Source organism: Amblyomma mixtum, chromosome 4, assembly GCF_055824585.1.
Source record: "Amblyomma mixtum isolate Tamu chromosome 4, ASM5582458v1, whole genome shotgun sequence".
NCBI classification, from domain to species: Eukaryota; Metazoa; Arthropoda; class Arachnida; order Ixodida; family Ixodidae; genus Amblyomma; species Amblyomma mixtum.
Window position 1 is genome coordinate 119,956,244 of NC_143015.1, and position 27,400 is coordinate 119,983,643.

The window sequence follows — 27,400 nt, forward strand, 5'->3', positions numbered from 1 at the left end:
GCGTGGCGGTCTTGTTTCGGCAAGGGCTCGTGTATGGGTGCTGCAGCTACTGCAGCACAGTAGCGTGGCCGCACTTATTTTTCTTTGCTTGTACTGTTATCTGTGGTGTTGTCGCAACTGCTATGTGAGGACACCGAAGCGGCGTCAGCATGGCTACATTAAGCGGCGAAATGAGCAACTCTTCCAGCGTAAGTCACAGAGGAAACGTCCCACTGAGGGCATGGCTGTTACGCGCACCTGATAAAAACACACCGCGTTTGGGCTTTCATGAGCGAGAATAAAACGTCCCTTCGGGGAAGAACATCAGCCTCGTGAAGCGAGGCGTACCGGCTATGAATCACGGAGCGATCAAATCAGAGGTCGCTCTTTGAGTCACAGCTGTTGACGGTCGCTCCGCCGACCTGCCTACGTTGTAACTTTCTCCTCGCACATTGCTCTGCAGGTCATCACGTTTAATTTAACTGGATCAGTACGGCCAGTAATTAGCAACACATCTGCGCGCTTTCTCGTTCGGAAGTGGGCCGGAATTGAGTGGCGGAGCGGCGAGCTAGCTGTTTGTCGCACGGACTCAAGCCAACGACCCCGCTATTTCGGCGCCGTGTTGATCACTTCTGGTTGTCGCAGGCCCTGATGGAGGGCACGGAAGATGCTGCTTCTATCGACTTCGGGGACGTCGAGGGAGGTGTTGCGAAGAGGCCCATCAGGTGAGATGTCTTAACTCCTAATGATGGACTGCAGTCTGTGCTCTTTGAATTTCTTAATTAGATTTGTTTGATTGGTTTATTGGGGTTTACCGTCCCAAAGCGGCTCAGGCTGAGAGACGTCGTAGTGAAGGGCTCCGGAAATTTCGACCACCTGGGGTTCTTTAACGTACACTGACATCGCACAGTACACGGGCCTCTAGAATTTCGCCTCCATCGAAATTCAGCCGCCGCGGCCGGGATCGAACCCGCGTCTTTCGGGTCAGCAGCCGAGTGCCGTTAGCACTGTGCCACCGCGGCGGGGTTGAAACGGTCTGATTTGTTTGAAACGGTCTGATACATTACTGGGGGACTAGTTGGTAGGCGTTCACACAAAAGGAATTTAAATGGATTGAGAAAGCTATGTAGAAAAAAAAGAAATCAGTGAGCGGAGGGATCAAATCTAGGTTGTTTGGTTTATGGTTTGGTTTGGTGTATTGGGGTTTAACGTCCCAAAGAGACTCAGGCTATGAGGGACGCCATAGTGAAGGGCTCCGGAAATTTCGACCCCCCCATTTGGGCTATGTAGGGATTAAACAAACAATAGGATTGATAGGGCTGGTACCAGGTAAATGAATAAAGAAATGAGCAATGTGAAAATATTAACTGTGCCATGTATACAGCGTTTTTATTTCAAGGGATTCATTCATGATAGCAGTTCTCCTTCTGGATGGAGTGCATTCCTCAGCTCAACACGAGATTGAAGCAGTGCCACTGTTGACCCCAGCAAGTGCATTTTATTGTGGCTCCAACAAAAGGAAACGACGATGTTTGCTCCTGTAATAAGGTCACCTCCCCTATATCTCTGATCTGAGAAAGAGCCCATTTAATTCAGGTTCACAGTAGAAGTGCACGTGTTTTTTTTTCCGTGCCCTCTGCAGTGCGAGAGGACTTTTAAACACGAGATCAGAAAGGTGACAGACTCGGCATGTTTCACTGAGTGGAAAGAGTGTCCAGGCACCCCATGGCAGCATTCTTCCACCTGGCCTTCCGGACAGTGGCACTGCTGACCTACCTGCTGTGCCGCCTGTTCACGGACAGCTTTGTGTCGAGCTTTGTGTGCATCTTGCTGCTGCTGTGCATGGACTTCTGGACCGTCAAGAACGTCACAGGCCGCCTATTAGTGGGCCTGCGCTGGTGGAATTACGTTGACGACGCCGGTCGCAGCCACTGGGTCTTTGAGAGTAGAAAGGTGAGCTGCAAAGCCATGGCATGCGTGCGGGGGTGTTTGTTGTTAGGATACTGAGATGCCACGGTACTACAGTGCTGGCAAACTAGTGTGAAATTCTTGACAGGAATGTCATGTATAGCTTGTTCATTTGGCCGGTACTGCAAGTAAAAGAATGCTTGCTAGACTATACCTCACAACACTGTTGTGAGTACAGCACTGTGTCTGTCAAGTACGTCATCTTTTGTCCTTGTTGCTTGAATGCAGGACCCATATCCCAACTTGCATCTATTTTGAATACTTCCCTTTCAGCCAAAATTTGGGATGTGAGCCCAGGTTATCTGCCAGAGTGAACATCTAGCCAAACCTGCTGTAACTGCACACTCTTAGAGCAGTTCTTAGGTGCCTGTTCCTGCATTCATTGGCATAACGAGTTGTCCAAGTAGCAGAGCAAAACGCCATGGGAAGATCCCGAAGGGCGCCTGCCAGCGGTGGCATGTGGCGTGTGAAGAGCTGCACTCAATTCTCGCACTACCGACTGTCATAATCATCTGGCATTTTTTTTTTCCTTTGGAAAGTGTATTGTTCACCCTCTGTGGAGGCACATCGGCTGTGGCTCAATGCTTCTATATGTCCAAAAAGGGCCCTATGTTATGAGAACCTTTGATACCTTTTTACCGGTCATGGAACCTGCTCGCAATTCCATGGGGGAATGAAGTGCACAGGCCCCAGTCACATTGGTTACACAACGAAACTTCTTGTTTGGGTACCTTTGAGACACAGCCATGTGCATGGCTCAGTGATCCAGGCAATGCTTTGGTTTAGAGACTAACTTGGAAAGCATTCCCTCTACAGGTTCAATTCGGGCCCCACGTTATGAGAGACTCTGATACCTTTTTACCGGTCGTGAAACCCCCTCGCAATTCCATGGGGGAATGAAGTGCACAGGCCCCAGTCACATTGGTTACACAACGAAACTTCTTGTTTGGGTACCTTTGAGACACAGCCATGTGCATGGCTCAGTGATCCAGGCAATGCTTTGGTTTAGAGACTAACTTGGAAAGCGTTCCCTCTACAGGTTCAATTCGGGCCCCACGTTATGAGAGACTCTGATACCTTTTTACCGGTCATGAAACCTCCTCGCAATTCCATGGGGGAATGAAGTGCACAGGCCCCAGTCACATTGGTTACACAACGAAACTTCTTGTTTGGGTACCTTTGAGACACAGCCATGTGCATGGCTCAGTGATCCAGGCAATGCTTTGGTTTAGAGACTAACTTGGAAAGCATTCCCTCTACAGGTTCAATTCGAGCCCCACGTTATGAGAGACTCTGATACCTTTTTACCGGTCATGAAACCTCCTCGCAATTCCATGGGGGAATGAAGTGCATAGGCCTCAGTCACATTGGTTACACAATGCAACCTCTTGTTTGGGCACCATAGTGAATAAGGTGTCTTCATTAACCCCCATTTTCCTCCTGTGAGGATCCTGTGAGATTGCAGGTCTTATTTTAAAGAAACACAAAAGTACAAACAATAAACGAGGCGGATTTTATCAAAACGGAAACCAATTTCAATATGAGCGAGAAAAAAGGAAAGGAACATGAGAACAACGCAACAACACACGGGAAAAACACACGGGGAAACAGAACAAGGTGCTTACGAAAAATGCAGAAAAAAAAGAGTCAAAGAGGAAAGTCACACTACTTGTCTTATTCGAGCAACGAGCGGAGAGGACTGGCTGGGTGTCGGGTAGTCAAGGAGTCTCTTGGCGTTCCAACGTCGATGCAAGGCTACCGCAGCGTCAGCGTTCGTGGGCTCCCGGCACGGTTTCCAGGTCTGGTATCCCGGAAAAGTCACGTAGGCGCCCGAAGCGGCCTATGTAGAGCAGCTGACGGATGGACGGAGAAGAGTAGCGCCTGGGCCTGGTGGTTGAGGCTCTCGACGATGGATGTCCAGGTCTGGTGGCCCGGACGTCTGCGGCTAAGGCCCAAGCCCGGAACTCGGGGAGCCAGCAGAACTCGTCCACGTCCGTCGCCCACCGCGCTCTTCTCTTCTCTGCCACGTAATCCTGTTCGACCTGTCCCGGCGTACCCCTCAGCACGCGCTCCTCGTGCTTTGTCTTCTTCTCCTCACGAACGCCGCTGGGTGGCGCTATCTCCTTACAGAAGGCCCCCTCTTCGGAAGTTTTTTCCAAGGGAAAGAACTCGACTTCAGGAGAGCGACACCAGACGCGTTCGACGATCGCAACACAGAACACCGCACCACAGCGCGCACACTACACACCACACACAATACGACGGTCGTCAATGTTCGAAGCGTTCACAGACCTTCGCACACACAGCACAGAGAGCACATGGAAAGTCAACGTAAAGCGTCCATAGAGGGCGAAGAAACACGGAAAGCATAAAAAGTAGATAGCCGACACTCAAAAACAAACATGAACAAACAAAAACAATTCCAACAAGAACAGGTGTGGGCTACATTCTTCCGTATTCCATTGTTCACATCGAACCACTTCACCGTCGCGAGAACTTTTCCGGCTAGTACTTCCGTTTTCCTTTGTGAAACCGTTTTCTCCAAACCGACCTCGGTTTCCACCATGATTTTACATGTTCCCGTCCTATGATGTTATTCACTCTGTTCTCCCTTGCCTTCGACACAGTCTGCTGACACATGTCACACGATCTGACATAACTCTTAATGTCAGCCTGTACACCGGGCCAGTAAAACTCACTGAGCACCCTAGCTATTGTTTGCCGTATTCCATGATGGCCGGATAATGCACTCTTATGTGCCAACTTAAGAACTTGCGTGCGTAAGCCCTTCGGTACCACCGCTTGCTCAACGACTTGGCCGGGACACACTTGGTACGACCGGAAAAGAACACCGTCATCTGTATCAAAAGAGTGGGCGGTCTGTCCCTTGCCACGAAATATTTGCCCCAACTTCCTGCGACACACCTCTAAGGTCGGGTCTTCTTCCTGTTTGAGGCGAAACTCCGGCCGTGACAAGTGGAGTGTGTTCAGAGTGGTGCTTTTACTACTCTCTGAAACCTTTTCTGTCACCATAAGGGAAGGAACATCGACCGCACCCGTCATGGCAAGGGAAACTGCCTGATCAGTGAGAACTGGCAGGTCAACCGGGAATGGAGGTTTAGCCCCGGGGACATTGCCTATTATAATGTCGTATAAGGGTGTAGACAAGCAGCGCGCGATGGCCTTACCCGAGAAGTATGGAGAAGAAATCACCACCTCCGCTTCCGGAATTTCTACACGGGTCCCATTGGCCAAGAATAATGTAGCCTTCTTCCCTGTTAGTGCCGCTGGCGGTACAAGAGACTCACGCACAACAATACCGGTGCTGCCCGTATCCCGTAATACCGAACCAGGCTGGCCGAACACCTCACCGTGCCCCACGGGCATAGCAGTTTCCACCGGGTTGGAAGGACAGACCATCTCCCCCAACTGGCCCTCTACGCGCGTTACCACTGCAGTGCTATCGGGATGTGAATATCGAGGTGTCATGCAACAGGCGGACTCCTCACGGTCTCCTGGCCTCTTAGCCTTGCACGACTGGGCATCATGTCCTACCTCGCGGCACCAGGTGCAATACGATTGCTTCGGCTTCGTCCGACAATCCGCCGCCTTGTGCCCAGTCTTCTCGCAAAGAAAACACCGCAGGCGAGATTGTGAACCTGAAACCTCGTCCTTGGCTTTATTCATCGTATGCTCCCCCTGTTCTTTGAAGAACAACAAGTTATTTTGCCGCTGTGCTTCAAGAAAATGATCGGCAGCCTCCGCCAGCTTGGCAACTGTCTTGCCCTCCCGCTCACGTAAGAAAAGGGCTAAACGAGAGTGACAGTTGTTCAGAAATTGTTCGCTCACGACCATCTCGCGAACCACCTCAAAAATGCGGCCTGCTCCCCGCATCTCGACCCAACGGTCAAAGAAGCTAAACAACCTGGCAGCATATTGCGAGGCCGTTTCTCCATCCTGGGGCTTGCTCTGGCGAAACTTCTCTCGGTACCCTTCCGCGGTGAACCTAAACCTCTGAAGCAAGGCAAGCTTCGCTTTATCATAATCCACGGAATCCTCAGGCGAGAGCCGACCGAAGACCCTAAGTGCTTCGCCGCCAAGGCACAAGCTCAACGCCGTTGCCCACTTTTCTTTTGGCCAACCCTGCCCCGTGGCCACATGCTCAAACCTCTTTAAGTAGGCATCGAGGTCATCCCGCGCTTCATTGAACTGTGGTATGAGGCTGTGCGGGTTAATGGAGCTGGTCGATGAGACGCTACGCTCTCCACGGTCACTCGGAGGATTTGCGCCACCCTCCATGAGCCTTATTTGTAGCTGCAAGTTCCGCGCCTCTAACTCCAAGCGTTCCTTCGCAGCCTCTCGCTCAGCCTCTACATTCCGTGCCTCTAATTCCAATTTCTGCTTCGCAGCTTCACGCTCAGCGGCTCTCTCTTCCCGTGCCTTACGAAGCTCGTCCTCCACCCACGCTCGTAACTCCGCGCCGCACAAGCCCATGCGCTCGCCTAAAGCAACCAAATCTGAAGCGCTCATATTGTTCCTAAATTAACACAACAGGCAAATAAATAAAAACCGACCTCGTCCTGTCGTAGTGGACGCCAAATTTGTGAGGATCCTGTGAGATTGCAGGTCTTATTTTAAAGAAACACAAAAGTACAAACAATAAACGAGGCGGATTTTACCAAAACGGAAACCAATTTCAATATGAGCGAGAAAAAAGGAAAGGAACATGAGAACAACGCAACAACACACGGGAAAAACACACGGGGAAACAGAACAAGGTGCTTACGAAAAATGCAGAAAAAAAAGAGTCAAAGAGGAAAGTCACACTACTTGTCTTATTCGAGCAACGAGCGGAGAGGACTGGCTGGGTGTCGGGTAGTCAAGGAGTCTCTTGGCGTTCCAACGTCGATGCAAGGCTACCGCAGCGTCAGCGTTCGTGGGCTCCCGGCACGGTTTCCAGGTCTGGTATCCCGGAAAAGTCACGTAGGCGCCCGAAGCAGCCTATGTAGAGCAGCTGACGGATGGACGGAGAAGAGTAGCGCCTGGGCCTGGTGGTTGAGGCTCTCGACGATGGATGTCCAGGTCTGGTGGCCCGGACGTCTGCGGCTAAGGCCCAAGCCCGGAACTCGGGGAGCCAGCAGAACTCGTCCACGTCCGTCGCCCACCGCGCTCTTCTCTTCTCTGCCACGTAATCCTGTTCGACCTGTCCCGGCGTACCCCTCAGCACGCGCTCCTCGTGCTTTGTCTTCTTCTCCTCACGAACGCCGCTGGGTGGCGCTATCTCCTTACACCTCCGTTAACAGTGTTCAGGGGTTCAGGTGTCCAGGAGATGTGCAAGGTTCAGGTGTCCACCGAGATGTGCCCAGACAGATACACTTCCTTTCCTCAAAAACCAATTTACCAATGATGGTGATGGCCTTCATTGGTTGTTTGGGCACCATAGTGAATAAGGTGTCTTCATTCACCCCCATTTTCCTCTGTTACAGCGAGGTTCAGGGGTTCAGGTGTCCAGGAGATGTGCAAGGTTCAGGTGTCCACTGAGATGTGCCCAGACAGATACACTTCCTTTCCTCAAAAACCAATTTACCCTTTCCTCAAAAACCAGTTTACCAGTGACGGCGATGGCCTTCATTGGACTCCCCAGCAGCGCTGCAAGACGCTCTTGCATTCCACTCTTAGAGGCGAAGCTTAACATCTTAACCACATATCAGTGACACAAGCAGCAACACCGCGCTCAAGGCTTTTGCCTCACAGCACTTTAGGTCAACAAAGCGCCCTCTGGATTTTGTTTAGAGACTAATGTGGGAAGCATTCCACTGAGCACACTGCACCTGATAGGCATCAGCTTGTATATCCTTGACTCTAAGCATGTGCATTTGGTTTGTTTCTCGTCTATTTTTATTTGCTTTGTGGAGCAGGCCTTCTCCATGTGGGAGGCTCTACCATGTGAGGAAGTGGTGGAGCAATGATTTGCTGCTCTCTTATCAACCGTAGTGCTTGTCGTAGTGGCCGAATTTGTTCCAATATGAAACCTGAAGGGAAATTTTGTGACTGTTAGGAAGCCATCGCAGGAGTATGATGTTATTGCTTCTGCTGGCCTAAATTTTGATGTGATACTACTGCGAGCTGTGCTAGTGGTTGAGCTTGAGAAGCAAAGCCTCTGTTTTTAGGAAAAACTGTTGAGAGCATGTCCTCATCCCCAGGCAGCGGAGCAGGCGATGGTGGACGGCTCAGAGGCGGGCCTCTTCTGGATGGGGCTGATCGGGGCGCCCGCCCTCTGGACGCTCTTCTTCTTCGTGTCCCTCTTCAGCTGGAACTTCCAGTGGCTGGTGGGTACTGTCATCTCTCCTGGAAGGCGAGCTGTGTGTATAGTGGCCCATGTAAAGGGGCCTCCAGGTGTAAAGAGTGTTGCTCATTTTAAAAATCATTGTTCTAATCACACAACAGGACTGAGATGTTCACGCAGCCTTTGCTGGGCCTCAAACTTTTCTCCAGAAGATCTGCGAGCAAAAAATCGGGATTATGCCCGCTGGATTGTGAGCAACCTTGGCAGTGAAATTAATGACAGGTCCCAAAGGAACCTGGTTCTGGCAAGTGGCTGTGCCTGGAACCGGCACCAGGAGTGATGTGCCCATGACTGGTGATTGTAGAGGATGACCAGTTCTGCATCTATGCAGAGCCTCGAGGAGGAGTATTTGCGCAGGAGGGGTCTCTAACATTATCGCACTGTACTCTTAAAGGGGCCCAGAAACACAATCTTAGTTGACTGTTTTGCCTGTTGATCGCATACAGTGAGTTACAATGGTGCTATTATCGTCGGTAATACCGCGTATATTCCGTTTTTTTTTTATATTTTAATGTCCTCCCAAAAACAAATTCATGGCTCTGATGGTGTCCCCACACAGTGGCGGGTTTTTGCAGCGGATATCACCTGGTGCGAGCTTGATGATTGGACAAACAGTAAATATACTGAAAATTGTGTGAATAAATAGAGGCACATTTTGTCACCTGTCTGCGTTTTATATTAGATCAACAAAAACAACTTGTTTGTTTTAGATAAAAGCCCTGCAAAGCAAGTAAAATAAAAATACACCACCAGGGGCGCTCTGGCATGGAAACGACGCTGCCAGTCTCAGTAAGAACGAGTTACAGAGAGCAAGCAACCATGGAGTGCAAACTTTCGCGACGTGCTCTGGCAGGCTGTTTTGATTGGTTGCGCCAGGTGCCGTCATTGGGAGAGCGAAATAGGAGTGGGAAGCCCCACCAAAAGCGTGTTGAGGGCAGCGTTTTGTTTGCTTTTATTTTGAAATTTCTTCACTGAATAACTCCCGTTCCTGTGCATCGATTCCTGTAATTCTTTTTAAGTCAGCATCTGTGTGACATAAAGAATCCACCTGAAGTATAGCCGGTATCCCTTCAAGCTGTGTTTCGCAGCCCCTTCAAGGACAAGTTAAGCGTTATGTGGTGGTGAAAGAAACAAGTCGGCAAAGTGCTACACAAAGAGGACCCATTACCATCCATAAGGTGGAGGTTAAGTGTGAGTGCACTGTTGCTCACACACTCGTGAATGAGTGCCATGTGGGAACTGTTTGGCGCAAGAAGGCAGTGTGCCAGAGACTGTGTTTTGTGGTGCAGATGGTGACGCTGATAGCGCTGGCCCTGAACGGGGCTAACCTGTACGGCTACGTGCGATGCCGGCTGGGAAGCAAGGGCTCCATCACCGCAGCTGCCTCCAGCTACTTCAGCCAGTCTCTGCTGCGGGGGGTGAGTACACCATCACAACTTGGGCTCAAATGAGAAAGAAAATGTCACTGCTGCTGTGTGTGTTGGATGATTGCTGCTTTACCTGTTCACACGTTCCTGGCACAGTCAGGGACAAAAGTCTCCAGACCACTTGTTCCTCAAACGAAGCTTATAGCTCTACTATCAGACAGTGGCTGGAGACCGCGCTTGTGGAGATGAAAGAACAAAAATTAAACTTTTACCTCCACAAGTGTGGTCTCCAGCCGCCGACTAATAGCAGAGCTATCGGCTTCATTAGAGGAACACGTGGTCCAGAGACTTTTGTCCCCGACTGTACGTTTGTTGGACATGTGACATTTGTGAACACGTAAAGAGTCTATGCCCTCCTGTACCTAAGTGAGGTGATTTCTCTCTGGTCTTCTCAGTAGTGCTGCTGTGTTTTATTAATGTGAGAGCATTATATGGCTATGTACGCGTCATCAAAAAGAGTGCAAATTTTGTGTGCATGTTCATGTCGTTCTGTACAGATATATGAAAAGAAGTTTGATTGCATTAGGTGGTGGGTGATCTCGCTAAATTACAAATGTGGTTGATGTGGAGTCATTAATTAATTAAATGCCAAAAACACACTTAGACGTCGCAATAGCTGTGGACGTCAATATAGCATGTGTTTTGCTTTCACATTGCCCAAATGTGGGTCGCCGCAGTGTTCTGAAAACAAAAACTAAAAAAAGAAAAAAAATAGTGTGTGTGTGTGAGAGAGAGAGAGAACTGGAGCAAAATCGTGGTTTGAGCTAGTTGGTACATCTTCACAACTTCACCAACGCTGCGACGAGGAACAAAGACAGAGAAGGAAGAACAGGGACAAGCACTTGTTCCTGTCCTTCCTTATCTGTCTTTGTTCCTCGTCGCAGCGCTGGTAAGTTGTGGAGAGAGAGAGAGACGAAAATTCCAGGGAGAAAAAGAAGACAGGGAAAGGCTCTGGCATTTACGCTCTTAAGCAGACTTAAGTGCAGTGCTGTAATTTTTTAGCACCCAGGTTTATAGGAATAACGGTGGTTTGTGGTGGAAAGAGAGGAGTGAAGAGCTCCATCGAATCCCAGCCATACGAGATGAGTGTCTGTGATGGTTGAAGCCCTTCATTACAGTGATTCTTCGTTGCCTCGTAATTATCATTTTAATTATTATTCTGCATGCTTAGCCAGTGCTTTCTTCAGTGCAGCTCTATGCTCATTGAGCTGAAATGGGTACAGACACAATTTCCAAAGGAATACATGATTTGTTCCATGCGCAGGCATTGAGTGGAATATATTTTAGTATGATTTTGAAAGTTGTCCGCTCGGCATTTCTGCCCAAATAAAGTGACATCACCTGCCCCGCTTATTGTGATGTCACCAAGTTGTTCACTATGTAATGTAAAACAGCCTAAGGCAAGCTTGCCAACATGGGAGTCAGACGGGGATATGGACAGAGGAGCACGGAGCAATTTCGATGTCGTCAGCTACAGACAGTTTCCTCCACGAAGAAGATCAGGCGAGGCAGGGCTGCACGGCAGAAGCTCGAGCTCGGCACATGCGCAGTCAATGAGGGCTTCATGGTGGGACAGAAAGTCCCAACCTAAAATGATTTCATGCAAGCACAATGAGAGAACGATGAATTTGACAGTATATAAAAAACCGTGAACGATGACTGGCTTTGCAGACGGCCAAAGGCAAGATTCGGTGCGTATTAACTGTATGAAGCGAAAACCCAGATAGCGGCATTGTGACTGCGAAGTTTGCGACACAGTTTCTCACCCATCACTGACACAGCAGAGCCAGTATCGACAAGGGCCAAGGCAGTGAGGTCTTCCACAGAAATGTCAAGCACATTTGTAGGCGATAAATGAGGACTGCCGCCGAATATGCAGTCCTTGCCTTGGGAACTGCGGCAACTAGTTTTTCTAGGGAATGACGAATAGGAAAATGACGATGCAGTGGCGAAACTGAGCGGCGCCATGGGGATGGTGAACGGCGGCGAGCGTACGGGTGGCGATCGGAGGCATCAAGCTGCTCGGGAGACGACGGACATGGCTGGGGCTGTAGCATTGCGCAGACGTAGATTCGTGGGTCATCTGTGGGTGGCAGCACACGCCGACGACAGAGACACGCAACGTGACCTGGGACACCACTTGCAGAACAAATCAGAAGGTTGTCTTGGGTGCGCCAAGGGTTCACACGAGTAGGGGGCGGCCGAGTTGTAAAGGCTGCATCGGAGGATAGAATGGGACAAAAGTGTCGGCCCTTGGTTTTCGGACGCCGTCAGCGTATGTGAGCGCCACTGCAGCAGGAGCCTGCGGACGAACAGATGGTAGCGCTCTGGAGACTTGCTCTCGAATCACAGTTTGAAGGGTCGCAACCAGCTTGGAGGGAGGTCCCTGAACACTGTGAAGAAGGGACAGCTGTCGAGCCACCTCCTCAGGCACGAAGTCTCTGATCTGATCCCGCAGCAGGCTGTTAAAGGCCGGCACAGCGAGGCTAGAAAGCGAGTCAGGCTGCACGGAGGGTGATCGCATCAAAATACGCTGCTTGTGAAGCTCATCGTAGCTCTGGCATAGGGTGAATATGTCTGCTACGGTGCTAGGGTTTCGGGCGATAAGCATCTGAAATGCGTCAGCTTTGATGCCTTCCAGGACGTGCTTGATCTAGTTCGTCTCGGACGTAGATAAGTCCACCCGTGTGCAAAGGTTGATTACATCTTCGATCTAACTGGTGAGCAATTCACCCTGCAGCTGGGCTCTTAGTCACAGGTGCTGTTTGGTGCGCAGCTTGCGTACGGCAGGGCGCCCGAAGTTATCAGAAAAGGCGCATTTAAGGGCTGACCAGGTGGTGAAATTGGCTTTGCGGTTTCTGTACCATAGGCTGGCCACTTCCGACAGCTAAAACACCACATTGTATGGCTTCATGGCATTGTCCCGCCAGTTATGGCCGCTTACCCGCTCGCACGAGGCAAGCCAGTCCTCCATGTTGTGGCCATCGAACCCGCTCAGGATGGCTGGGTCCCTCTGTCTGAGAGCGCCAGGGCAAACGACGGGCGTAGGCGAAGGGGCAGATTATTGGCTTGCGTCGGTGGATATAGATGACGCGATGATTCAGCTGTGGAGCTTCAGGATGTAGGCCAAAGGCTGTACCAAGCACAGCTGCACCAAGTTGTAATGGGATTTACAGGGAAAACAGCCTAAGGTGAGCTAGCCGAAATGGCGGTCCGAGCCCAGATCATCAAAGCAACGATCTTGTGCCGTGCGTTGCCCATCCTTCTCTTTACAACAGGAACAACCAGTGCTTGCTGGCGACGCCAACATCCCCAGAATGTGGTAGCCCAGGTTGGCAGGTCGACAGTGATGTGAAGGTGTCCGGTACCAACCCAGACCGAAAGTACCAGCACAAAATTGCTTGTAATTAATTATTAACGGTGCGCACTGGTGTAAGGTCATTTCTATGATTACTAGGCTCTCTTTCAAGGCAAATAACAAACACCAAAAATCTTTGTCTGTACCCCTTAAAAAAATGTGCCAAAACAGTGTGCGGTGCGCCTGATTTCGTGGGATTTGAATGTAGAACTTAGCTTCGACATCAACTTGAGGGAAAAACAGCGCACTCCTAAGACACGGACGAAGAAAGGCAAGACATACAGCGCTGACTTCAACTGATTATTTTATTGTGGAGCAACATATATATTTTTTTCTATTTTTAATGGTCTTTTTGGCCTTTTAGTGCATTTTGTTCACTTGTTGTCATCCTCTAGTGTTTTTTTGTCTCTTGTACTGCCTGTTCGCGTCATCCTTTTAATCGCCCCTCCACTTGTCTTTTCTCTTGTTCAGTTTTTATTTTGTTGCCTCCAAGGGTCACCCTTGCCCTCATGTGTCTTTTCTATTTTAGTGTGTTATCTTTAAGTTGCGTGCAAATACAGCAGCTGTTACCCATGTCTTCCCGCCCACTTCTCGAATCTATATATATGTTGCTCCACAATAAAATAATCAGTTGAAGTCAGCGCTGTACCGTCTTGCCTTTCTTTGTCCGTGTCTTAGGAGTGCACTGTTTTTCCCCCCAAGATGAACTATCAATGCAGCACGGGTAATATTCCCACCCTCTGTGAATGCACTGGGTACGCCATGCATGGTATAAATGTCATTATGTTTACAACATGGCCAGTGAAAACATCCTACTTTTCTTCTGTTGTTTCAGCAGTGCTCTGCCCCACAGCAATAGTCGCATAATTGCGTGTCTCTTTCATGCTGTCCAGATGTTCAAGAGGGAAGCAGCACCAGCCAGAGGCAGCAGCACAGCAAGCCAGTTGCAGCAGCCGTGACGTCCTCCCTCTCCCTTCGCCCGTGTAAATAAACTCTTCCCCCCCCCCCTCGTGTTTGACTGGCCGCATTGAGCCCCTCCTTCTGTCTTTTGCTGTATGGGCTTAGTTCCACAGCTGGCTCTTTTTCCACGTTCCCAAGGATTGCAGAATGTTGGGCTCGTGTTCACACCACGGTCTTCAGCTTCATAAATGCACGACTGTTGCACTCAGAATAGAGCGATCTATAAATGCCTTGCCTGCCCGAAGCAGTTGGTTCTCTCTTCACAAATGGCACTCCATCTATTGCCAGCAAGGCAAACTGCCCACTGTGCTCTTGGTGTTGCCTGCTTGGTGCTGCATTTTTTTATTGACAGGTAGCACCACTAGTCTTTGCTCTGTGGCCTCTTTCACATTTAAAAGGTGTAACTGTGGATATTAGACGACACCTGCCTTCAGATGCTTAAAGAAATCCAGCTGCTAGTGAGCCACTCTCTGAGGCATGTATGAAAACTTCATGCCTTCTGCCATTATGAATGCCACACGTCGTATGTGATTGCAATGTTTCAACTAAATGTAAAGATGAAAATTATTGTTCGGCGTGTTGCGGGCACTTTTGTGCCAAATAGCAAATCTGTTGTGCGAGGTATGGAACGTGCATGTTTTTGTGGATTTCAACCCTTACGTAGCCCAAGGACCTGCTGTGACACGAGTCCATGGCCTTTTGAGGCAAGTCATCAGCAAACAGTGAAATGTAAAGAAGAAAGCTCTTCTCATGACATTAGGGGTATTTCTCAAAGGCCCCAAGGATGTTGGCACGTTTTCATGCAGTGTTCTAAGGTGCAAGCACAGTTTTGAAATCACTTCTAGGGCGCAAGCTTCTGCCATTTCGGTGATCACTCAGACTTGTGGAATTTGGTCAAACCAAGAAACATTTCATTCACTCCCATAAAAGGAAGAATTTGGCGTTGAGCAACTGGATGCCATCTATAGCCTCTGGAAGTGTCAAGGCCTTCAGATTAGGCTAGCCTGCGAATCAGTGGCAAGGGGTACACTCTGCTTTGCCACTTGTTGGTCACCAAGTCATGCACGCTTTTGTGAGAGGAACTCTGACCAGTGTGCAGTGCTGTTCAAAGAGCATGTGCCCAAGAATAACAGCTGTGCTCGTTGGGTTTGTGTAAAACAGCAACCATCACAAGCGTGCATACACTGAAAGACTACAAGCATGAGATGACAAGGACGAGGGCAAGTAGTCCTTCGAAGTTGGGATTTGTACTAAAGGCAGTGTTTTTACTCTAGTCGGCCGTAGCAGATTGTCACTTTGGCCTTTGTGTTAGCCATCAACTGATGGCAGTTGAATCTACAGCAAAGCACACGACAAGTGTAACAATGACAGATTTAGTGTGCAGTTTCATGATGCCCCTGAGTGGCCAGGTGTTTCAAGAATTTTGTTTGGTGCACAGCTGTTGTTTTTTCATTCTTGTTTACTCTTCCCGAATGACATTAGCATGTGAACCGAGTGGCCAGATGTTTCAAGAATTTTGTTTGGTGCACAGCTGTTGTTTTTTCATTCTTATTTATTCTGCCCAAATGACATTAGCATGTGAACAAGCCCGCTGTTGCCCAGTGTCAAAGCAGCTATGCACAGCTACAGGAGTGAAATAAAATTGTCACATAAACATGATTTCCCGCTCATGTCATCTCATTTCATACACAGTGAGTTTTAATATCGCAAGTGCAGCTTTAGCCAAAGAGTGCCAAGGTACGAGGCGTTTTTCTGTGAAACAAGGTGGGGTCAAAGACCCTTTCCCCAAGCATTTCACCCCAGAGAGGCCAAGCGCCACGCCAGGAGAAACGCTGGCATATGAGAGCACTGCTGTGAAGGCTGTTGAGGTATAGTTGAGCCCACTTGCAACGAATGTGCTTAGTTCGAACAGAGATGATGCAAGTGTCACAGTTTACATTTGGGCTTGGAGAGAATGAACGTCCGCAGATGCAAAATTCAACTGCAGCAAACACACAGGTGCTACAAACTCTCATGCTGGGGCACGCTGCGCGGCCTTGTATGAACATCAACGGTGCTTTTGTTTCTGAAAAGACATTAATTAACTGTGGCAGAAGAGGAGCGATTGTCAGCGCTGCCTGTCTTGAAAATGTGGGTCATAAAACAGAGGGCACCTGAACAGAGCCACAGGAAGAGAAGCAGTTTCATCCTGTATTCGTCAGTTGCGCCAGTTATTGCAAGCACTGATCACAGATTCCTTAAAAGCCAGATTAAATGTTACAAGCTCTAAGCTGGAGTGCCTACATCGAACACGTTATTCTAAATTAACGAATAATGCTATATGTTGTATCATAAACATTTGTTAAACGTTCAAATTAAACATTATTTTAAAGTCTTATTATAATGCTTGAAATTTCCCAGTGACGACACCAGATCGCAGGGATATCCAAATCAGAGCCAAATATCCTAACACCTTTGAGTACTTGCAAGGGATGTCCGTGACAAGTCCTTGTTACAGATGTCCTAAAACGTTATCTGGTGGATATCCCGTTTTGGTGATATTACGGACATTTGCTTGAACCACACCTCTGCACGATGTTCGCGACAAAGATAGCAGAGTGGACTCAAGTTTTTTCTGATAAAAGATACCTGCTATGTGGTCCGCTCATTTTCATTTCTTGTTTGTGTCATCACAGATTCATAATTGAATGAAGTAATATTGCCTATCAAGCAAGAGCCATTGGCTCCAAAAGGAGGGTCTTAGATTTGGAGTATATAAACTCGTGGATATTCTTTGTTCTTTGGATGTGTACAAAATTATGTTGGTGCAGCACGACTTCTGGTTTGTAGCATTTCTGTACCCTTATCTGTGTTCGGCACATGCTTGTTGTTCAACATATTTGCCATGACAGCGTGTGATGCTATGCAGATTTTCACCCCTAAAAACTGTCAGCAGTGGGCCAAGCAACTGCACCAGTGTAATCACCTGTAGTCGTCTTCCCGCCTAAATCGCATATGATGTAAATTAGACTGGGAATATTTTTCACATGGGCCGAGCAAGTTTTTTTCTCTTGTACCTGTAAAAATCTTCATGGGAATTTACCATTATTTGACCAATACAATCAATATGTCCTTGCTAAGGCCTATGAAAATCCTGATACTTCCTACGGACCTCTCTCGTGGATACAGAAAGCGCAACCAAAACAACATGTGAAGGATGTCCACGGATGTTTCCTGCACTTCATGTGGATATCCACATGTCTATCCAAGATTTCGCAGAGATGTCAATGTAGTCACTGGTATATATATAAAACAACATTGCAAATATATTTCAAACACTAAAAAATAAAAAGAGATAAAGAGAGCTGCTGTGCTCTGCATTCAAGGTTCGCATAACTAGCAAGGTTAAAGAGAATGACACAGAGTACCGACTGAGGTCGCGAATCATTTTTGACGTTTATTAATGTGAAGAAATGGTGCACTGTAGTGCTGTTTATGGAAGTCAAATGCGATGCGCACTATTTACAAATGGAATGCAGCCACATGGTGGCCATTAGGACGAGCTAGCAGCCATGTCTATGCTCGCTGGCATCCCTCCAGGTCACCAGGACTCAGCGGGCTGCCTAGCGCACTCTGCGTTTTGCGTAGGGCGCGGCTTGAACAGTTCCCAGAGGCGGGCAAACTCGCGCACGTACTCGTCGACCAGATCCGGATCGGATGTCATGAGCAGGTTCTCGTGATTGCCTGCATCCCAGAGACAAATCAGAGGGTATGTTTAGCCATGAGGTCCGCCAGTGTGCACGCCAATGCAGGAAGAAAAGAATGTGACTTACCCGTGATGGCTTGGCGTGTCCAATTAAAGGAGCCGCTGATTAGCAGCTCGTGGTCGACAAGTGCGAACTTGTGGTGCATCAGGAATGACGACTGGTTGTTGACCCGCACGGGGATACCTGGGCACATCAACAACGTGTCACCATAATGCAACCAGCCTTCTTAAACGTGTGATCCTCACTTTTGTAATGAGCCACTGTTTGGTGTTATGTGACAGCACCGAGTATCCTAGCTTGGTTCCCCACACACTGATCACATGCAGGCTGCACTGTTCTGCGTCACAGGGCCTGATGAACAGGTGAGCTGGTGCATCTGGCACACAGCACCAATTGTTGTTAAAAGGGCCCTGTGATGTAGATAGAATCATCGGGAAGCTTCCCTAGTCATCCCTGCCCTGCTACGTTTGCCTTCTCTTGGAATCCACTCCATTACCCTTAAGGACCAGTGGTTATCTTGCCTTCGCATTACATGCCCTGCCCAAGCCCATTTCTTCCTCTTGATTTCAACTAGGATGTCATTAACCTTTGTTTATTCCCTCACCCACTCCGTCCGCTCCCAATCTCTTAACGTTACGCCTAACATTTTTTTTCCATACCTCGCTGCGTTGTCCTCAACTTAAGCTGAACCCTCTTTGTTAGCCTCCATGTTTCTGCCCCATAGGTCAGTACCAGTAAGATACAGCTGTTGTATACTTTTCTCTTGAGAGATACTGGTAAACTGCCATTCATGATCTGAGAGAACCTGCCATATGCACTCCACCCCATTCATATTCTTCTAGTTATTTCCCTCTCATGATCCAGATCAGCTGTCACTACTTGCCCTAAATAGACATATTCTGTTACTACTTCCAGCACCTCGCCCCCAATTGCAAACTGCTGTTCTCTTGCTAGACTGTTGAATATTACTTTGGTTTTCTGCATGTTAATTTTTAGCCCTACCGTTCTGCTCTGCTTGTCTAACTCATTGATCATGCTTTGCAGTTCTTGTCCTGAGCGGCTTAGCAAGGCAATGTCATCAGCGAATCGCAAATAACTCAGGTATTCTCCATTAACTCTTATCCCCAACTGTTCCCATTCCAGTCCGCGGAATACCTCCTGTAAGCAGGCAGTGAAGAGCATTGGCGAGATCGTGTCTCCCTGCCTGACACCTTTCCGTATTGGAATTTTATTGCTGACTTTATGGAGAACTATAGTAGCTGTGCAATCGTTATAAACATCTCTTCTCATGCGTACCGGCCTCGCGCAGCCTGCCGATCTGGGAGCCGGGCGTGTCGGAGCCCTCGGCCTCGGTGATGACGCGGACAGCGCGTCCCCGCCGGTGGCAGCTCAGGATGGCGTCGCCCAACGAGTCGCAGGTGATGATGTAGACGCACACGTCGAGCGCGTGGTCGGCCGACGTCAGTGTGTGCACCAGGGCGCGAAGCGAGGTGCGCCCGTGCAGGAAGCAGCAGGAAGGGTTGCCGCACGAGTCGGCGTCATCGTGCGTCGCCTTGGGACACGCCACCCCGCGGTCTGGGAAGAAGATCACCTGCGCATCGACGAACCGTCAGTGTGCTTCGCAAACGACGCTGATCGCCCCTTTTCGAACGATCACGCAGCTTATTCACTTTTCTTTGTTCTCCCTAGCCCGATGAAACACATGTCAAACACGTGCGCTCATCCGCATTACTGGCCGAGTCTGCTGCAGTACGCTAGCTACTTCATCGGCAGAAGACCAGATGACTTTGTTTGCCAACCAGTGCCGAGCGGCGTTTTCAGTCAACGCCCCGTGAATTGTAGCGCGACATCGGAAAGTTGCCTCAAAGAGAGATGCGCTCACCTGGTTGGTGAAAGCAGCTGCCTTCCTGCTGCGACGTCGATTCTTCCTGCTGGTCACCTTCACGTAAACGTAGTATACCACTTCGCTAAGCACCGACACGCCGAACGCCACGGCCAGCATGTCCGAAAGCCGCATCTTGCTCATTTAATCAAACATTTATATCAATATACATCCTGCATCGGGCCGCCGACACGCAAAGCATACGCAAAGCAAATGCACGCGCGCACGATCGCTCCAGCAGCTATGCTGTCAGCTGATCACACGTGGTCAGTTGATGATCTCCACTAGGTGGCTGGATGTCGCATTCCCGCTTTCCGAGACTACCGAGACGAGCGCGAGTGAAGCCACCGGAAGTTGGACCGCTTGTCCCGGAAGTCGGGTGTCTGCTGTGTATTTCAATGCAAAAAGTCGTGTCTTTCGCCCCTTCGTTCTCAGTTTTTTGCGTTGTTTTCGTGTGATGTCTGCTGTTATATGAAAGGAACAAGCAAGCTGAACGCGAGAAATGTGAGCATTGTGTGCAGAACCCTGTAATTTCTGCGAAAGCGGAGAAAACAGACATGCAGGTCTCACCCTGCCTCGGCAAAGGGGTACGTGCATTAAACACTGGGCCTCTTCGATTAACCGCGCTCGGGCAGCCCGCTGGCGGCCCGCAAGTTCGCCCTCTGACAGGAAAACGCATCATGATCACGTGGGCTGGCGGCCACCGGAACCAGCTGCCGGCAATCACGGCGGCAAGCGAATCCCGGATCACGGAGGGCAGATGCTCTCTCTAGCTTCGCGTTCTGCGTCTCACGCGCGAAAGGTAGGAATCGGCTGCTTGGTATCGATAACAACGACTCGCAGTTATTGAGGGCTGCGTGCCGCAGACTGCAGAACATGCAGCTGATCAAGCTCGCACTCGTATACATCGGCAACGACAACGCGAGCGTGTGCCGTCGGTGCACTGTGTAAGCTTCAAGCATAGGACGGAAAAACTGCCCGTGCGTTGTTGATCAAACGACAAGCCGTACTCTCGGATTATTGCGTGTTTGCTTACTACGCAGTAAGTATATATGACTGGTATGACCGCCGACGATCGACCCTGGTGGACTCTGCTGTGGTCGGTCTACGCTGGTAACCTCCTGTAAGCTGTAAGCAGAAAAGAATCGGGATACGTTCGTTCAACTGTAGTCTGTCGGCCGCCGGCTTTTGCTGCGGGCAAGGAACGCATAATCTCGGCAAAAGCGCATATCAGCTTGTTGAACGTCCACCCAGAACAAGCGGGTGCACTGTATAAATTTAGCTGCGTCGTTTCTGTAATAATACAGCTTTATAGCAGAGAACTGGCACTGGAATGAAAGGCGCTACAATAAAGCCCTGCGTCTCGGCGCCTCACGTTCCGCGTGTGTTTGCATGACGATCAGCGCTAGAGCTCATTTTTATTTCTTTTTTAAATGAGCCAAACGCGAGGAGGTGCATGCCTAGGGTAATTCTCAGATATTTTGAGCATATGTGGCAGAAGGCCCGAGCATGAAGCTGTACAACAGTTGGCGACGACAGAATCAGCACTTGGTCGGCGCGACAATTATTGCCCGCAGAGATGTCTCGAGCAATGTGCTCGTGAGGGCTTTTAATATAGGACATGCTTCCGTCAAGCGTTTTTCAAAGCATATCCACTTTAGCACTGCGTCAAACGCAACGAAGACCATACGCTCCCGTATCGCGCTCAACCAACACTTCGTAAAACACGTTCAGCACATGCATATATGCGCGCGTCTGAACGCGTACTCGGAACTGGAATCCGGTTGCTCGCATGAAAGGCCTCGAACACCATCGCAATATCCGCCGGGCGCACGAAATTAACAGCCGAAATATTTTGTGAATCAGCTGGTATGCGATCGTAATATGAAGCGAGCAATTGTGCTTGCGAGGTGGTGAGACGATCGAAATATGATCGCGCATACGCACGCAAAACGTATCAATAAACAGCGAGAACTACCGCAAAAGGTGCCATTGCAGGCGACACAGTCGATATGCACCGTGGCCTAGTCGAAACAAGCGCCTGCATCGCGCAAAACATCGCATGAAGAACCGCGGTCCTTCTAGTCCTTATAAAAATGGCCGCGCGAGCTTCCCGCGACCATACACCTCTCTGTCGTCTGCTAGCTGCCCGAGAGCTGCCAGCACAAAATCGTCCTGGCGAGTCTGGCCGCCGGCTGGCAGCCCGAAACCGCCCAGCCAGAGAAAAACGAACGCGTTCCGGGCAGCCACCGGAAGTGGGCGGAGCAACCCGAGAAAATCGAGCGCGCTCGGGCAGCCCGCAAGCAACCCGCGGGCTGCCAGAGGCGGATAATCGAAGAAGCCCACTATGTTCTGGCGGTTCTGGCCTGGTTCTTGTATTCCGAGCGTAAAGGAGAAGTAGTGGAATGACCGTGAGGCTAGGTCACCTTAAAACCGAATTTTCTTGCAGCAAAGAAAAGGCACAGCGCGAGAGGAACGACTGACAAGAAAGGCGAATGGTGCAGTGCGCGTGAGAAGCGCTGTTAGAAGTCAACTGCACCAAACACCACGAATTAAAGACCATTCAGGCTTAACTTGCAACAACACGAAACAGTACATGACACGCTCCGTCGGAAAAGCAGTACCATACCTTTTGGAGGCGCTAATGTGACCCAACCGAACACTGTCGACACCTCACAAGATAGTAGCCTAGCCCTCGCTCCGGTTCAGTCTAAATATAATTCGGTAAAATGGTCGCTGCAAATGTTTCAACCTATTCTTTCTTATATTTATCCCCCATTGATAGCATAACTTGGGCTTGAGCGTGGGAACAAGCATCGCAGTAAAGAGCAGAGTTGGCGAAGCTAGGCAAACGAGACGACACCGAGCCGAGTAGACGAGGCTCCATACTTGCTGTGTGTAGCGACGTCCTGTCGTCTGCTAGTGTCGCCCCATTGAAATGCAATGGGCCCTTATTTTTGAAACGTCCTTACCGAAGTCTTCGCTGGTCTCCTCGCTCAGCTGGCGGCGCAAAAGGTAGGCATTGTCATGGAAAAAGACAAGAACGGCGAAAAGACGAAATGATAAGTGGGAAAACAAAACTGGAACTGAAAAACCGTGCTAAGGTCCGATTTCATGCACTGCCAAAGGCTGACTTCCGGAACAAGGCCATTCAGCCTTCGCGCACAGAATTCCTCCACGATAAAAAAGTAGTCCGCTGCTTAAACGCTTCTTGTTACGTAAACAAGAAGCTTAACACAAGAAAAAATTATGAGCTCTAGAATTTTGATACGTGGATTGTTTCATATAGCGAAACATTAAAAAGTTGATTTTGTTTACAGCTGCGATTGGCCAGCGGAGTAATACAAGATGCCGCGGACCGCGGCCCAGTGTTAGCAACTGCTGTTTTTTTGCCTTGTCCCGGAAGTCAGCCTTTGGCAGTGCATGAAATCGGACCTTAGCACGGTTTTTCAGTTCCAGTTTTGTTTTCCCACTTATCATTTCGTCTTTTCGCTCGTCTTTTTCCATGACAATGCCTACCTTTTGCGCCGCCAGCTGAGCGAGGAGACCAGCTAAGTATTATAGTTCACTATATACCAAACATTCTTTTGTAGAAAAAATAAAAATACAAAAAGTTGGGTGGCTGAAATACCTCTAAAATTAACGTTATTTGCAATACAAGCACCGAAACGAATATCAAACAACATTATGCTTTTCTAAAACGGTATGCATGGCAGCCCTAGTTCTGCCCCAAATTTGCGCGAGAGTTGAAGCGTCGAAGCGAGTGATTGCACCGATCAGCTGATTGTTGGGGCGATGGCAGCCAGCTACGCCGACGATCTCATCTCGGTGCGGAGCCACAAGAAACTCAGCCTGTCCGAGTTGCTGGACAACCTGCCCAAACAACTCACCAAGGATGTGCTTCAACAGCTGCGCACTGCTGTGCTCGAGTGCGACCCCGAGCTGTGAGTCTTGTGCGCCGACTGTGCTCGCGAGTGAATTTGAGCGCTTGTTGTGTGTTCCACTCGGGTGCGTTCGTGCCTACATTGGAAATGAAAGGCATGCGTCTCGGGAATTTTAGATGAGTGAACTGCCTTCCTTGCGTACAGCTCATATTTTCTTCGCTTGTGTTCCCTTAATGGGCACGTAACAACAGTTTCATCCCCGGAGTCAAAGTGCTTGACAAAGTGCATAAGCTGTCTGAAGCGTGACGGCGTGCAGCTAAGAGTTCCAAGTTCCACACTAGCTTTGAGCTGAAGGTGACATCTGGGTATTATTTTCATTGTTCAGCTTAAGGGCATTTCTTTGTCTGTTGATTACTAGCGTTTTGGTGCTGCTTGTTCCATGGTGAGGTGTGACCGTGCTCACAACACGATTTGCTCTGACACACACAGCAAGGCATGCCTTCCAGTGGCCCAACGAGAGCTTTAACTACCCATCTGGTTATCTGGGGACAGGTCTGTTTCTTGTGTGTAGCTTTCCCTCTCAATATGTGGGCACAGAAAACACGATGCAGCTTACTAAGACATTTTCACTTCTGTGTGTGTGTGCACATACACGAACACCGCACACACATAAGAGACCAACAAAGGTATGCTTTGCACAGTGAAGACATTAATAATATATGCACAAGGCAATGCACTTCTGTCAGAAAAGACCACTGTGGTTTTGAGCATAAAGGGAACCAGCTTTTCAGTACACATGAAAGCGAGCTGGGAATTGTTGTGCTGGTAAAGCCAGCAGCAAGTGAATTCTGTCCTGTGTTGTGGTGCCTATTTGATGCCTCGACTGTGATCGATATGGGACTCCCCCTTGTGCATTTGCTAGCCACTGGTTGGGTCGAAGGGCTCAGTTCACCCCCAAGCTTTAGACAAATTAAAGTTGGCCTGTATCTGCCTTGACAAAAAGGTTAAAGGGACAGTGAGGAGAGCTCTATTTATATTTTTTTAAAAGCAAAATCCGATAGTTCGGCATTTCATGGCTTTGTTGCCACTTGGCCGGCAGCGAAAGATGCATTTATTTTTAAGAAATTTGGATTTGAAGTTGAAAAAGTTTTTCCCGCCGCTCTGATTCAAACTTGGGATTCTCTTATGATGACACAGGACTAAGTAACGTGAAACATGACGTGCACATGACGTAACATAGACTCCGTGATTTCTGGCGGCCAGCAGTGCGGCCTAGCAGCAGCCGAAAAGAAAGCTACCGCTGGCCGCACGTTGAAGGCATCTATCGGCTATTGCGTCCATCGCTACTGTCGCTTCGTTTACGTTAGCACCGGCGTTTTGACAGTGTTACGATGGATCCCGTTCTCGAAGCCGTCAACGAAGTTCTTGCAAATAGACACCTTTAGCATACCGTGTACCTTGTTACCGTTAGCGGAGTACCAGGAGCCCGCCTACCGCCGGTGAGCAGGCGCTGACTGGTCCCGATGCTGCAGGCACGCACGTAGCTGCCGGGTACGTGGCGCCATCTGGCGACGTCAAGGAGATTTGCGCATGCATTGGCTCCGCCTCAGTGATTCGTGTCTTCTCGTGTCTTCTCGTGTCCTAGTGTTGGTTCTGGCAACACTGTTCTGTCCTATGACGTCATCACACTTGTACTTGCGAGTTTGGCCTGTGGCAGCGATACCTATATTTTAGTTCTTGCTCTTTTCTGCGTTACAAGAGCTTTGTTGTCAGTATGAGTGGTGTTTTTGTAATCAGGAGCGGGTATTCTGTCGATACAAGCCAGCTTCAATTTCTCCTCAGTGTCCCTTTAATCCACTGAGCTTTTATAATTAGAGAAGGCAAGAAAACTGCTGCTGCCACCACCGCAGGCTGCTTTCGCAAGTAAACTGTAGTGTGGAGGCTAGGCTACTCTGTCATCGTCCACTTGCAGACTCCTTTTCTAGCTCGAGTCCAGAGTTGTGCAAGGAATTCTTTTTGCCTGTGGCAGGATCCCCCAGCAGGAGGCGGCTGTGAGCAGCCTGCTGGTGGCGGTGCTGGATGAACGGTCTCCGCCGGGCTGTCGCCACTTGGCCCTGTCTGTGCTGGAGTCCCTGTGTCCCCAGTATGGCCTGGAGGAGATGCTGCTGCCTCTGCCTCCGCACCAGCTGGCCCCCTTCCTGCAAGCACTGCTCGCCCAAGTGAGCATGCACAAACAGGTTCAGCAATACCACATTGAAGGTTGATGATGATGCAGGATAAGTATGAGAAGATATTCGCTGGCCCCAGAAGCCACTGCTACAGTGAATTTTTTCCCTGAGTGAATCTCCTGTGTGCAACAAGCAAAATGTGGTTGCGACTTTCTTCACGAAGCCTGGTGGGGGACATAATTTACACTTGGAACGAAGACAGTGCAGCAAAGACAACCACAGAACGGAAGACGACGCGACACAAAGAACGCTACTATCAACTGATTCGTTTTGCCAGCTAGTCATCTTTATATAGGTGGCCACATCACGTGTCACACTGCCAGCCATCTTTGACAGATTGAATTTCAAGAGATATAAGTGATTTTACCGCCTCTTTGGTTGTGAAAGGAGCAAGGTGACAACCAAGAAAGAAAGAGATCTGTCAGGGAACAGCACATGGCATAGGACCAGGCACAAAGGGCCTTCTTTATCTTTGCACATCTTTCTTTGGAAAACTGCGCTCAGCCGAGTTCAAGCTTATCTAGTAATCGCTGCTGCACTGATCTGCTTTCTTTTCTATGTGGAAAGCTTCGAGAAAAACTCTTGCTTTTGTGCTTACTTTTCTCCCCAGAATCTTTGCTTCTTTAAAGCCGGGTGTGCACTTGCATGCCGTTAGATGCTTAACTAAGTTCGCGAGCTTATCTTGTTGCGTTAAGTTTATTAAGGCAACACCCTGTCTGCCTGGCATAGCATTTTCCGCAGGACAGGGGGATCATGTAAACCACTCCTAAGGCACATCTAACAAGTGCTTTTTCATGCTACATTTTGTAACTGCGCTCGCCCTCACTGCAGATGCAGGGGCACAGCTTAGCCAACTTAGTTGGCATAGAGAAAATACATTGTGCCTGCTGGCCAATTTTTTGAAGTTTTGCGAACCTTATAAGGCATCACCTCTGGTGTGGCATTCACGCGTTCAGAAGCAGCCGCCTTTTGGTGTGTGCCTTATAGTCATAGGGAATTTTGTGCTGCACACACGACTTGCGAAGCGGCGATTCCAAACATGGTAATGCAGTGGCTCTTTTAGCAGTCTTGGAATGGGACGAGTCATAGGGCAAGTCCTTTTTTCGCACGTTGGAAATATGCCTCTTTCATACCCTCGCCCCGCCGCGGTGTCCCAGTGGTTACGGCGCTCAGCTGCTGGCCCGAAAGACGCGGGTTCGATCCCGGCCGCGGCGGCTAGAATTTCTTTGGAGGAGAAATTCTAGAGGCCCGTGTACTGTGCGATGTCAGTGCACGTTAAAGAACCCCAGGGGGTCGAAATTTCCGGAGCCCTTCACTATGGTGTCCCTCATAGCCTGAGGTGCTTTGGGACGTTAAACCCAAATAAACCAAATCTTTCATAACCTCAGCCTCAGGTCTAAGAAGCGAATCACTCCATTTTGCTCGAGTTCATGGGTGAAAGAAAGGCCTTTACCATTCTCATTAAACTTGCCTAAGACCTGCTGAACAGAATTTTCAAAAGAAGATTCGTTACAGTCCCATAAAAAAATTAAAAACCATCGACATATCGAAAAACCTTCAAAACCGGGCCTTTCATAAAAGATTGATCCGAAAGACGATCAACACGAGCTAAATATCACATA

General features: G+C 49.2%; 2 protein-coding genes and 1 pseudogene across 3 annotated transcripts in view; 2 read left to right on the forward strand and 1 right to left on the reverse strand.

Annotated features, from left to right (window-relative positions):
* LOC149348085 (Golgi apparatus membrane protein TVP23 homolog B) lies at nucleotides 1–15,697 on the forward strand. The gene is made up of 6 exons (XM_089587915.1): nucleotides 1–188; nucleotides 625–704; nucleotides 1,698–1,932; nucleotides 8,151–8,276; nucleotides 9,583–9,711; nucleotides 13,972–15,697. The coding sequence occupies exons 1-6, from the start codon at nucleotides 150–152 to the stop codon at nucleotides 14,035–14,037; spliced, it is 675 nt and encodes a 224-aa protein (XP_089444041.1). The 5' UTR covers nucleotides 1–149; the 3' UTR covers nucleotides 14,038–15,697.
* Nucleotides 15,698–17,449: 1,752 nt separating this feature from the next.
* Nucleotides 17,450–19,988, reverse strand: zuc (Mitochondrial cardiolipin hydrolase zuc). The gene is made up of 4 exons (XM_089585733.1): nucleotides 19,667–19,988; nucleotides 19,081–19,375; nucleotides 17,851–17,967; nucleotides 17,450–17,761 (listed from the first exon to the last, which is right to left on the reverse strand). Exons 1-4 carry the CDS (start codon nucleotides 19,808–19,810, stop codon nucleotides 17,619–17,621), a joined length of 699 nt encoding a protein of 232 aa, XP_089441859.1. The 5' UTR covers nucleotides 19,811–19,988; the 3' UTR covers nucleotides 17,450–17,618.
* Nucleotides 19,989–23,117: 3,129 nt separating this feature from the next.
* LOC149348087 (AP-5 complex subunit zeta-1-like) overlaps nucleotides 23,118–27,400 on the forward strand; it is a 54,114-nt pseudogene continuing 49,831 nt past the window's right edge. Inside the window, exons 1-2 of the transcript XR_016282576.1 lie at nucleotides 23,118–23,610; nucleotides 25,580–25,769. The product of XR_016282576.1 is annotated as an AP-5 complex subunit zeta-1-like (transcript). The remainder of the gene's footprint in view (nucleotides 23,611–25,579; nucleotides 25,770–27,400) is intronic.

Coding starts and splice junctions, on each gene's coding strand:
- LOC149348085 (XM_089587915.1), top strand. CDS start 150: ATGGCTACATTAAGCGGCGAAATGAGCAACTCTTCCAGC. Junction 1,933..8,150: donor GGGTCTTTGAGAGTAGAAAG/GTGAGCTGCAAA, acceptor CCTCATCCCCAG/GCAGCGGAGCAGGCGATGGT. Junction 8,277..9,582: donor GCTGGAACTTCCAGTGGCTG/GTGGGTACTGTC, acceptor TTTGTGGTGCAG/ATGGTGACGCTGATAGCGCT.
- zuc (XM_089585733.1), bottom strand. CDS start 19,810: ATGAGCAAGATGCGGCTTTCGGACATGCTGGCCGTGGCGTTCGGCGTG. Junction 19,376..19,666: donor CAGCTGCTTTCACCAACCAG/GTGAGCGCATCT, acceptor GTCGATGCGCAG/GTGATCTTCTTCCCAGACCG. Junction 17,762..17,850: donor GACACGCCAAGCCATCACGG/GTAAGTCACATT, acceptor TCTGGGATGCAG/GCAATCACGAGAACCTGCTC.